Raw genomic sequence first — 13292 nt, 5'->3', positions numbered from 1 at the left:
ATAAAGCAGGACTGGGTGGACAGTGAAGAGGTACCTAGCAGTTAATTTTATCATAAGTGAGCAAGCACAAGCACAAATACATTTAAATAATTTAAAACTAAAACCAACAGTATAAATAGGGTAATTGGGAATTTATTTTGGAAGAATCAATAAGCAAAAAAACACTGGTTTTACAGCACAATTAATCCAAATGGTGTAAAAAAAAATCAAACTGCACACACGAATAACTATTAAGCTCATTATGTTAGCTAATAAATATAAAATTGATCATGATTCACTATAAAATATTGCTTCTATTGTCTATAATCCTTCCTAAACTCCATAGCTTGAGGATAAGAGCAGTGAGACAGCTGGTTATAGTGGTTTGAGTGTCCTAAGGGGTTACAGGTTGTATGCCTGACAGATGTTCAGAGAGTCTCTCAGCATCAGGTCACGCAGGCGCCACAGTGCATCCGCCATGGTGGTGTGGGCTCCTTTGCTCTTTAGCCAGTGAGCTGGCAGTCTGCTCTCCTGCTCTTTGGTCAGGTGAGCATCTCGCCTTTGAGCTGTTATGGAAACACAGGATTCATGATTGAAGTACATTTTTAAACAAATAATGGCAAATAATGGTTACTTTTGTCAGCACAATGATTTTCTTTCTTTTTTTTTTTTTAAAGACAAAAACAAGAGGAATTGAGCTCACCAACATGCTATGAGAAACACAATATATGCTTACTAAGAAAATTAAAGCAGTTCCTTCCTGATATATAATCTTAACAAACCTGTTTCCATAATTTTACTGTTCTTGATTTATATGTGAACGGTAATCACATCATCGGTATCAAACACTTACACATCAACATATTTGTCTTGAATGAAGAATATGAACTAAAAATATGAATTTAGTATTTCAACAACCAATACGTTAAAGTTTATTTATGAAAAAAAATGTATATAAAAAGTGAAAGATAAATGACACACTGAAATCTAACAAGGTCACATGTGGTGTAAATAAAGTTTCTGTTCTGTCAATATTATGTTGAAAAGAACCCTTGTGCACACACATACACAGAGGCACTTAGTAAAATCGAAAAAGACCACTTAAGGTACACCACCTTTAAGTGTTTGGTCCCACTTGCTGACAGTGGTAGACTCTGAATTCAAGCCCTCAATGTATTTCAGGTAGGCCTCTGAGTGGAGCACCCGCTGGGTCTTTGGTGGTGGAGCCACAAACATTGGAGTGGTGGGCTGCAGGTGTGAGGGCTGGCCTAACTGGCCCTGTCCTGGATATGGAGGAGGAGCATGCTGTCCTGGGCTGAACATCCCAGGCTAAAATCAAACAATGACAATAAACGTATTAGCACATGGATAACGTGGAATATTGATTTATACAAAATGTATAAATATGCATGATATAAACTGTAATAATAATAATGATGATGATGATAATAATAATAATAATAATAATAACTAGCCATGAGGCTTTTCTTTTCTCATCTTATCATCTTTACTCCTTCTTGTAACATTCCATCAGTGAAAACACAGCGGCTGCTGGACTGACGCAGAATGCCAGTTATGATTAATTATGTAGGGAACAAAATGAACCCAACTAAAACCTTTATGGCTGAGTATTTTCTGGACAGGGGCTCACCTGTTGCATAAAGTTTCCTTGTGCAGGACTTCCTGCCATGCCATTCATACCAGCACCCATCATACCTGTTAAATGACAATATTTAGTTTCTGTGCATTTAGTAACTGTGGTAAACTCAACAGAAGCTGGTTTGCTTTGTGTTAAGATGTACAACGTTTTTCAATGACTTGTTTCAAAGTCTTTGAATATCAATTGAATGTTAGTTGAATATCAGTTGAATGTTAGTTGTTTGGTATCAGTTTTCACATGCATTATATATCTGTGAATGTGTATATGGATGTATATTAGGTCTGTGATGTGAGAACACTTTGAAAGAAGTTGTTGTAGACCAGAGAGCTTTGACTGATCAGTGAGTGGATCAGGCTGTGCAGCCTGTGGACCAGGTAAACCCCTCCAGCAGGAGAGACACGATTGGATGTGACTGAGCAGGTGTGGCTAGGACAGCGGTCCTTACCCTGATGAGGCATGCCAGGGTACCCAGGCATACCTTGCTGTAGATGGTGAGGAGACAGGTGGGGCCCCCCTGCAGGGTGAGGTGGCATTGGGGCCACACTCAACAAGCCCTCATGGGGGCCCTGCATGGGCATGTAAGGTGGGCCGTAAGCTCCCATCATGCCTTGGGGAAGAAGGCGAGGAGAGGACAACAACATATCCATGCATAAGTGACATGCAGCCAACTCTAAAATAACATGCACTACTACTGCACACAGTGGCCTCTTTCACGCATGCACCTCAAGCTATAAATGCTCTAGTAATTTTCAGTGTCTGATTTGTTTTTCCATGTTTGCTCATGAGTAGTTAGATGTCTCAAAATATGTAACTACAACTCTATGGAAATAGAATCAGGAATATCCCTATGTGAAGCTTGCAAAATAATGATGATGATGTAATAATAACTGTATATGTAATCGTGATACGATTTGATACTATTTAAATCAATAATTTGGGTAGACTGAAAATGACCTTCTGTTGCATTCTTTTGTTTTCCTGCTGTGCCGACTTAAAAAAGACAAAAAAAAAAACAAAACAAAACAAACATGCATACGGTATGCAATACGAGGAGTGTGAATGATAAAAAAGCACTGCATCGACCGAATCAAGAAACGTTAAAGGTTCAGTGTGTGAAAGAGGCAGGCAATACAAATGGGTCTGAGAATGTTAGCAGGCAAAACAAGCATGAAAGTAAAATGAATATCTAAAAAGTTATTCATCGTTAAAAATAATCATGCAGTCAATGTCATGCAATTTCAGATATGAAGCTAGTGATAATAGAACTATAAACATAAAGTATGAAACAGCAGCAAAAAAAGAAAAAACTCAAATGTAGTTTTGAGATAAATAAGTTTAAAATGGTTAGAAAATTAGAGGATTACACTCTTTAACAGTCCAGCCTCATTTCCCTGCTGCCTTGTGGTCAAACACTCGTGCTGTCTCTGAGAGGGGTTACCTGACACAGGTGTCATGGTCTGGTTTATCATTCCCATAGTGCTAGGCGAAGGCACCACCCCCATCAGTGCCCCTACAGGGGTACCTGCTCTAGGGGACGCTTGCTTCTGGGGTGGCCTCTCACGTTCTTGTTGCTCCACTATTTTGGCTGCACGTTCTGCAAAATACCAAAAAATGTAAGTCTTGACATCAGCTCACATCAAAAGGACTTCCACACCCATGTAGCGCTTCTTCTCACCTTCATACTCCGCTTTCTTGGATGCTTCCAGGTTCCTCCACTCGGTGCCCACAAGTCGACTCAGCTCCCCAAAGGAGTAATCTGGGTGTCGAGCTTTGATGACTGCTCGCATTTCACTGCTGAATAAGATGTAGCCACTCATGTTGATCTTTCTCTTGGCCCCTTCCTTCTTTGATAAGCCCTTCACTTTAGGAGTGGACTTCATGAAAAACACAAGAATGGAAGTTAGAAAAACAAACATAGTTTGTGTTTTTGTTTGAAGATATTGGACAGAAGATTTGAACTTGTTTGGATAACGTATTTTGGTACCTGAGAGGGTGTGTATGGTATGTTGTCCATATCGCTTACAATTGGCGTTTGCATTTGAGGCATAGAAGGCGTTTCTGGAGCCTCCTCCTCGTCATCCATATCCTCTATATCATCATCTGCATCCTCCATGTCTGCCAGTTTAACCTCAAGCTCATCTATCTTCTTGTCCAAAACGGGTGAGGCTTCCTTCTGTGGCACAATCAGTTTCCTGCGGAAGATTCCAGTGCAAGAAAAAACAAAAATTCAGACGGGGCAAGAATTTGAAACCTTTAAATCTGAATAAGTGCACTGCTTCCCTGACTAACTTGAAATAGTAGATCTCATCCTCAACCACTTTGGCGGAGTATGAGAAGCGTTTTAGACCCTTGAACTTTTTCATCTGTTTCTCGGTCTCAATGTAGCGGCTCTCGCACAGCAGGATGTCTTCTTCTGAAACCTCGGTAGGTCTGCATGACAGGTATTCCTTAAAGGAGGAAACCATACATTTGCCTGGAGAGCAGAGAGGAAGGATAAAACTGGTTTGTTGATAAAACTGTTCACAAATGTCAAAATTCAAATTAGTATGAAAGTATTCAAATTCAATTCAAAGCAGTATGAGGGCACAAATTCTCACGTAAAAGTAGCAGCTGTAATATCACTTAAAAAGGACAGGGGAAATGAAATGTTGGAATATTTGTGAAATATGTTTATTCACTTTCTGGTGTAGAGTTGTTTTAGTGTAAAAACAACAGTTTTACACTAGCGCTAAATAGTTGTGATAAGCAGAAATGATCAATGATTTAAGTGCATTACATGAAAGATGCACCGGCTCACTGTGATGTGTGAGAGCAAGTTCTTAGAAGCAATACCTATGACACAGGTCATGGGCAAGGTCTCCTCCAGGTGGCTCAGAAACACTTCTCTCTTGTAGAACATCTTTGTGGGCTCGTGCTCCGTTTCCTCAGGATGAATGAAGATGGGTCCAAAGAAGAAAGTAGTTCCATTCTGCACCCACAGCTTCTCTATCCTGCAGCCATGTTATCAAAAGTTAATAATATATATAATAATTATATTGCACCGTTGTCACATTAGACCGCATTTCAATAAGAGGCCTTTTTACACTAGGGAGCAAAATATACTTTCACGCACCTGGCAACCCGGGGCTTTGACAGACCATGTGACTGGATGTAAACACAGTCTCCCACTTTATACCACATGTTGTTGTAGCGTAACTGTTCAAAGTGCTGACAGCCAGGCTCAGCTCCACTCATCTCCATAGGGACATCCTCTCTCTCCTAAATGAATAAATAAGCAGACACAGAGGACCCAGGTGTTTGTTTATATTGTGACAAACAAACTTTTATACTTGGAATTACCTTTTCCCATGCTACCAGGTGCTTAGTCAAGACATGCCTACAACCAATTTAGGTGTTACTTCATCTCCTCCTTTTGCTTAGCAACAATACACTCTAGATTTTATTTAAATTTCCATTTACACCTGGACTCCAGTCTTATCCTTTACTGGGGGGGTTAGTTTCCTGATTCTGCTGGCCTTTTGGGATTAAGCCAAAGGTAGCTCAATACTAAAGTCTCCTGTCACCCCCATTATCTGTGCCTATAATTTGTCTTTGTTGTCTTTTATTTGCTGCTAAATGACCCAGTTTCAAAGTAAAATTAACAGGCTCTCACAGGATTAAGAGCGTCTCAGAGAGGCTATAAGGCAGTATTTAGCACAAATTCCTCTTGTCAAAGACATAAAGTAATCCATCATAACTTGAACACAGTATGTATTGACATGTTCAAACCCTCAAATCAACAATTTCACATTACCTTGTCCACAAAACTGCTGCTTTCTGCATATGAAATTGTCAGCCTGTCTTGGTCAGGCTTGGCAAACATGGAGGCTACGCGGACAACAGGCAGAGGCAGCTCCCGTGACATTAATTTCACAGAGCTCTCGGGCATGGCCCATATCTTGATCTTCTTGAAGGACTTGTTCCTGGCAGCGTAGCGGGATTCACAGACATACACATCCTCAGCTCTGTAGCCCTCAGGTTGCATTTTGAAATAATCCTACAGGAACCAAAAAAAAAAAAGTTAAGATTGTTTTAGTGTCAAGTCTCGTGTCAAATTAAATAAAAAATTTCCTAAATGTGGTTCATTCTTACCTTCACAAACATGACCACACATTTTCCCAGGACTTTACTGATGGACGCCTTGTTGTAGTAGTCGCTCTTGAAGACCTCTTTTTCCAGAAACTTGCGGGTGGCCAGGTGGAAGGTTTCACTGGGCCTGTAGAACCAGCAACCATACAGCCACTTCTCACCTTCAAACACAAAAACAAGCAAAGACTCAGGTCAAGACAATAAACATCCGACATTTTTTTGGGGTAATTTGCAAACATCAATATTTATTCAGTAAAAAAAAAACACTATCTAAAAGCAGTTGAAGACCATTTTTTAAAATTAATTCTGCCAACTATTTTTGATTACAGTGTGTCATAAAAAAAGTACATTTGCTATTAATAACATACAATAATATAAATTTGCCAAACAAGTGTTGAGTGTGTTACCTGCTTCATCCTCCCACAGACGTTCAATACAGACAATGTGTGGCTTCAGGTTTGGCTCAGACGGCTCCACATAGACGAAGTCCCCCACGTGGTAGGTGCTGTTTTCAAAGCTGCAGTTCTGGCTGTACACACGCTCTGTCTCTGACTCCGACTGCCACGATTCTCCTGGCAGGTCCTCCACTTTCCCACCGTCTTTGGGCAAGAATATGTGTAATAATGTCAAATGAATACCAGATCAACAGTTTGGCTTATTCCTGAAAACTGCATATTATGCCAACAGTTCACATACCTTTATTTTCCTTCTCCTCTTCTTCTTTCTTTTGCTTGTCTTCTTCGATCTCTTTGGGAATTTTTTCCCTCTTTTCCTGCTCCACGTCGCTGTGCAGGTGTTTAAATGTGAAGTTGAGCGCAGAGGACAGTAGAATCTCTCCGTTCTTGCATAGCTCATCCCTGATCTTAATGAAAAACTGTTGCAGCTCCACTGCATCCTCAAATATCTCTGAGTCAGTCCTGGAAATGTACAAAACAGGCATTAAAAATAGATTTTTCTTTTGTGAGAACATGAGAACGTTTTTTGTACTTATCGGATAACAAAACAGAGCCATTCATTTTATTGACATAGCCTCAAACTACTTTACATGTAAACAACGCACAGTCTTTTCAAAAATCACTTTGTATACCTGTGAAGCCTCCGTGCTTTCTCCAGCACTTCAAACATGTGTTCCTGGAAAACATCCAGTCTCCTGTAGCGTCCTCGGTCCACGTTCATCCTGATGACATCAAAGTTAAGTGGTGACTTCTCAGGGGCAGCTGGATCCACAGCAGGAATCTCTGCCAGTGAGTCACTGTAGCATCGACCCTCTTCATCCTGGTGGCCCAGCACAGACACAAACAGGTTCCTGATCAGCTCTCGTACCAGCGGCCCTACAGCAGGAGGCCCAGAGTCCTCGCCTCCCTCCTGCTGCTTACGTGTCTCCAGCAGCACCCGATGCAACACCAGAGCATCCCGATAGATCAGAGACTCGGGCTCATTGTATATGCAGGCATTGTTGAACATGAGAGCAAAGTCCTCCACCAGGGCTTCAACGTCTTGGTAACGACCAGCCGCCATATGGCTTCGCAAGCGCTCCATATCAATGGGCCTCTTGATGGTAGCGTAGTAGTCAGGCAACTCGGCACGAGAGGGCAGACGGAGGAAGATTGTGCTCAGACGCCGTCCTCGGCGATCAGTGAAGTTTCGCACAGCATCGTAGAGCTCATTCAACCTCTGCTGGAGAGGGGTGAGGTATTTGGATTTCTTTGGAGAAACGCCACTCTTTCCTAGATATGGAAAAAAAAATACACTTAGAATTCAAATGAATGTAAAACCAAAATAAAGCTGAAGAACAGTGTTACCAACAGCAACATGAAAGCACTCGATGCAGCACAGGCCTAACAGCTATTAATCTCTCAACTCGCCTTTGTTTTAACGGTTGCCATTGTGCAGGGTGTATGGCAAAACAAGGATGAGCAAAGTCTGAGTTGATGCTGCAGCGAGGACAAAGACCATGGGATCACCAAACAAAGGATTTCTCCACTGTTGTGATCCTGAATGGGTCCTACAATACTCTGTGTTTGTGTCTAAAAAGTCAAGATATAGGCACGACTGAAAAATTAAAGGTCGGCTGGCTGGCACTACAAAAGAGAAAGGGGTCAAAGGGTTTCCAAATCTACATGTTTGCTGTGGAGGCAGCATCAAAGTCTCTGCTCGTTCATTTTTATACCAAAATGAAAATTGAAGTGCTACATTTTAGAAAATTGTCATCAGTAATTTAAGTGTACCCATTTTTTAGTAAATGAGCTGTAAAAACACTTGATATGATCAAACTTACTTAGTTTCAGTTTTGGAGATCCCACGTCCTCTTCTTCAGGAGGTCCTAACTCCTTTCGCTTGTCCTTCAGTATCTTCTCCAGAACATCAGCATCATTATACACCTGTTCGAAATTTGGGTTTAAGAGTTTAGTTCATGGCAAGATTTTTGTGCATGCAGTAATAGCAAAAAATGAAAAGCTGTATATTTTATCCCTGAGAGATTCACACTGTCTACCTGAGATCCCTCCTCGTTGTAATGTCTGGCGTTACGGAACATCAGCTTCATGTCTTCCATCAGAGCTTCCTCTGTGGCATAGCGCTCATTGCGGACGTTGTGCTCGATGGTCTTCAGGTCCATTGGTTCGAGGATGACATTATAGTAGTCAGGGTAGTCCTTTTTGGATGGTTTAACCATAAAAAGGTCACAGAGCCGTCGATTGGTGCCCGCCTCCCTGGCCTCTGTCACCGAAGCGTATAGGGCTTTCATTCGGTTCTTTTTGACATTTTTCTTGTGGCTTAAAAAAATTAGAAGTATAAGAAGAATAGGCATGAATGGCAATACAGAGTAAGTGAATGCAAGAACATAAAAAATAACTCTTTAAGGGTGATGTAGGTTATTGTGTTGTAATAAAGCAATAGGTAATTTTAGGAAAATGAAAAACTGTTATACCTTTTCCTCTTGACGCTCCCTGCATCAGATGACAGAATGCTGTCTCCGTCCTCATCATCTCTCCTTAAAAGGTCCCTTCTTTTTGCCTGTACAGACAAGAGACAGACAGATGGATACAGTACTTCCACATACACTTGCTTGTCTATCCATGCCTGCAAGATGCCCTCATGGTCTGTTTCAAACTAGGTCTTTTTCTTGACCTAACTGTGGAGTGAAAACATCTTTCAGCAAACCTGACACAATAATTCAGAACTAATTACCTGCATGATCTGCTGGAGCCTGAAGGCCCGTTTGTAAATGCTTGAGTTAGGCATGTTGTAGCGCTTTGCGTTCTCAAACATCAGATTGAGGTCAGTCTCCATCTGGTCCACACTTTCATACTCCCCGTTCTTCATCTTTGCCCTAAAAAGAAACAAACATTTTAAACACTTGAGCTCATTCCTGCACTAGAGAATCTTTAAATGTGACCTCATACCACACCAGCAGGTGAAATAAAAATTTTAACAATTTTTTTTTAAACTATCCCCCATTTTTCCTTTTAACACAGTGCTGATGAAACATATTGGAATAACTGTGCCTTACCTGATCTGCTGCAGAGCAATGGGCTGTTTTATCTGCTGGTAATAATCGGGATATTCCCTGCGCGAGGGCAGTTGCTGGAAAGGTTCTGAGAAGACCTGGCCCTGGTTATTCCTGGCGCCCCTCACAGCTTCATACAGCTGAAAGATCGGGTTGCTCATCTCCATACTAGAACTCTGACTCTCAGCCTCTGACTCTCCCTCATCGTAGCACACGGAGCCTGCAAACATTTACATGGTAAATTGGTTAGCTGTTACGCAAACACAAAGTAACTTTCTCTGCTGCCCAAAGCAAGGACACTTACCAGAGAGAACAGGGTCGTCCTCACTCTCTGAACCGTAGTGAAGAGCCACGCTGACACCAGAAAGCCGATCCCCCTGGCCAGACCTGCGATTTCTGAATAGCAACAGTAAAGACACATTGCACACGCCATGTAGATCTTGAAAGGACCCTTTTTTGTGTCACGGAATAATCTTCTCTTATTTGAGATGAAAAACTGTACATTGAATCTATTTTTGTTTAATACCTGATGCGAAGACTAGATTTTGTGGGTTCGGCGTGTTCAAGTTCGGTCTTCCGCTGGATGAAGACTTTCTTTATGGTGTTAGCATCCTACACGGTAAGATAGCCATTGTTAATATTTGAGATATTAAATCTTATTTAAAATTTTGAATTTAAAAAAAGTGTTTACCTTAAAAACCTGAGATCCTGGTTCATTGTACGTTTTGGCATTTTTGGCCATCAGGTCAATGTCCTTGGCCATTGCGTTGACACCTTTATAGTATCCAATCTATGCAAATAAAATAAGTTAGTGTTGGTTTGAATAAAACATCATGAAGTTCTGAATTCTGTGAATTCCATCAGCAAGTCAGTTTACTACCTGTATTCTTTGAGCGATTGTTCGCAAATCTATTGGCTCCTTTATAATGGCATAGTAGTCTGGGTAATGCTAGAAAAGAGACAAATTCAGAGTGTTAAAATAAAGAACATGACTGCTGACTAGTTGAATGATACCACCGAAAAACAATGAGGCTCTACACTACTAAAATGTTAGATTAGAAACAAAATCTGAATAGAGTGATGCTTTCTTAATGGGTCATATATTGTGTGTGTTGTTGCTAGAGGGCTGAAAATGTCAAAAATGTGAAACAATTTCAGGGGCATCATTTGAAGTCTAAAGACTATACGAGGACTTACCACTTTGGAAGGCAGTTTCTGGAACAGTTCACTGACCAGACGCCCTGAGGGATCAGCGTGGGACACTATAGCCTCCAAGAGTTGCTCCAACACCTCCTTCAAACTGCCAGTTGAGGTCTAAAAGATAAATATGCAAAACTAAGGTCTCCAGTAGGATGCCAGTTCCTTGTTATTCAATATAACAAACACTAATTTTCTACAAAATGCACATTAGAAGCATATCAACCTACAAAAACACTGAAAATACATGTTTCATTCATTAAAAAAAAGGAACTGGACTTATTTTTTTATTCCATTTCCTAATATGTTACACACATAAATTATGCAAATAAGTGAAAATAATACAGTCAGACAAGGCAACTTAACATTACATCTCATTAGTATCATCACTCACCTCATCCTCAGCTGACATTCCTGGATTATCCATCATATCGTCACCATCTTCATCATCCTCATCTCCATCTCCAGGCTGCACAAACTCATTCCTTGTTTGCAAATACACCTCCCACAGCTTGCATGCAGCATGATACTCCTCACTGTCACTCTGAATTGTTGAACATGAAAAAGAATAGAGACTCAATTAAGACTGTCAGCGGGATGTTCTTATACAAATCTGAAAACAAAATCAAATTTTCTTATGCAACACTGAATATGACTAGTTTGCTGGTATTATTAATTTCCTTAATAAATCCTTACTAAAACATTATTAACAGTTATTATATATTTATTAATAGTTGAATCAGAAAAACTGTACTTTCACCCAATGAAATGCACAACAGTCACATTGCACTGTTTAAATAACAGTTTTTGATAACAACTCTGATAAGCTCAATAGTCATTTTAATCTTATACAAAGTACTTTTAAGTAAAATAAAAAGGTTTGGAGTAGAAGTTCTCTTTCTTCCATACCTTGTAGAATAATTTGGCATTGTTGAACATGAGCTGGAAATCTGCAGTAAGCTGCTCCACATCACTGTAATCTTCTGACTTCAGTTTATACTGAATTTTTGTCATATCAATTGGCTGAGTCACCACGTCATAATAATCAGGCTGATTCCTGAAAAAGCACAAGAAAGAACAAACATCATTATATTATCCTACTATATTTACTATATTTAACACAATACCCACCCATATGCAATGTAGTCATTTATGTAATGGTGGGTATTCACGTTACAACTGCAATGTTTATCTCAATAACCATATTCCATGCAACCCTACCTTCTCTTTGGTACCCTTTGAAAAACTTCACAAAGTTGCCTCCCTTGATCATCCTTGTGGTCCCTGACAGCGTTGAACAACTCATGGCATACAGCGATCTGGGAAGGCAAAAGACTAATAAGAGATCGCAACTACCTTGTTATGTTTACAAATGCGCACATGGGGAGAAGGAGAAGATCCCACATCACCGATATCACGCATTTAAGTCATACAATAAATGGACGTGCAATTACCATATCTACAGGAGGAACATTGGAGGTTCTTCTCCTTTTCCTGCCACTTCCAGGAGTAGAAGAGGAGGTATCATCGAGGTCTCCCCCTCCGCTGACACTGCTGGAGGGTGAAGTTGCTCTTCTCCTCTTGGAGCTCGCAGACATCGCTTAACAACAAGCTAGCCCGCTAGCTACAAAAACAACAAAATAAGTTAATCTTACTATGGATTTTGATCCGATTTAGACGCGATTAATAAAAAAGTTAAAGAAAACATCGGCAGACCCTCTGGTCATTCATAACAAGAGAACAAGAGTGAACTGGAGCGTTAAATGTATGAAACAAAGCAAACAGACAAGCTGCTGTTAGCACGTTATCCTAGCTGGTTTGTCGCTTTCATATCAAAACAGCCAATCTAAATATGATAAAGTAACCAAAAACAACACATGCAACCTATGATAAATAAACAAAGGAGTTGACTTTTAAAAAAGACAAACTCGTACCCAAAATGCAGCAAAGTTTGCCGTAGTTCCCTGAGCAAAAAATGTGTAACGGCTACTTGGCTAGCTACTGTTGTTTGAAAACTCCTGCCCGGAAGAGAAGTAGAGCGCCACATGAGACAGTGCTGCACCCTAGAGTTTCGGGGGGGGACTTGCACCCAATAGTTTGTGCCTGCCATAGACAGTAGATGTACCAATAGACGATTTAAAAATAGACCAATGTATTTTTAATTGTAATACTAATATTAGTGGGCCTACAATAGTAGTCCTAGTTTTTAGACAGTAGTGTAAGTCTGTGTCTGAGGAAGAATTGTGGCCAATCAAACCCTGTAACACTTCAGCTCAGGCAAGTTTATTTGTTTAACACATGTAAAAAATGCATGTGCTTTACACGAAACAAAAAAGCATTTAGAAAATAGACAACACAGGAAACACAATATAAAACGACGTGCATAAATTGTATTTAAAAACAGAAAGTAACAAAATATAGCCTATTTTAGCCCTGAATCATTCAGTGCTTTATGAACCAACAAAAAATAAAAATGAATTATTTCACAAATAGGATGCCAGGAAGTTTCAGCAACAACAATAATAATACCTTTATTTATTAAGCACTTTCAAAAACAAGTTTACAAAGTGCTTAAGAGAAGAAGAAAAAAAGCAGAGTGCACAGCATAAACTGAAGTTAGTGCTAAATTTACATAAGAAATACATAGTTCATAAGAGAAATTCTGTGTATAGCATGATTGACATTTAACTGGCCGGGCTCCACCCCTCACACACCTCTGGTGGACTTTAGGAAAGATTAGACCTTTAATACCTTGCAAACTGCCTAAAGCCTTTTGGTTTGAGAGGTACTCATCCTCGTTCATTCTAGGACATATTTTTT

The 13292-nt window shown here is 40.1% G+C and overlaps 1 protein-coding gene across 1 annotated transcript; it reads right to left on the bottom strand.

The window, feature by feature from the left end:
- Positions 1–116: 116 nt before the first annotated feature.
- Positions 117–12498, bottom strand: pbrm1l (polybromo 1, like). The gene is made up of 30 exons (XM_056389256.1): positions 12407–12498; positions 11927–12096; positions 11694–11791; positions 11382–11529; positions 10867–11016; positions 10473–10589; positions 10156–10224; positions 9967–10065; positions 9802–9887; positions 9580–9671; positions 9279–9495; positions 8957–9098; positions 8697–8782; positions 8262–8541; positions 8046–8148; positions 6855–7494; positions 6464–6684; positions 6175–6366; positions 5771–5928; positions 5433–5675; positions 4752–4897; positions 4472–4629; positions 3929–4112; positions 3624–3831; positions 3315–3513; positions 3078–3233; positions 2085–2246; positions 1631–1695; positions 1095–1308; positions 117–545 (listed from the first exon to the last, which is right to left on the bottom strand). Exons 2-30 carry the CDS (start codon positions 12068–12070, stop codon positions 382–384), a joined length of 4941 nt encoding a protein of 1646 aa, XP_056245231.1. The 5' UTR covers positions 12071–12096; positions 12407–12498; the 3' UTR covers positions 117–381.
- Between the last annotated feature and the right edge of the window lie 794 nt (positions 12499–13292).

This window comes from Seriola aureovittata, chromosome 2, assembly GCF_021018895.1.
Source record: "Seriola aureovittata isolate HTS-2021-v1 ecotype China chromosome 2, ASM2101889v1, whole genome shotgun sequence".
NCBI lineage: Eukaryota > Metazoa > Chordata > Actinopteri > Carangiformes > Carangidae > Seriola > Seriola aureovittata.
This window is presented reverse-complemented; position numbering and strand designations above follow the sequence as displayed.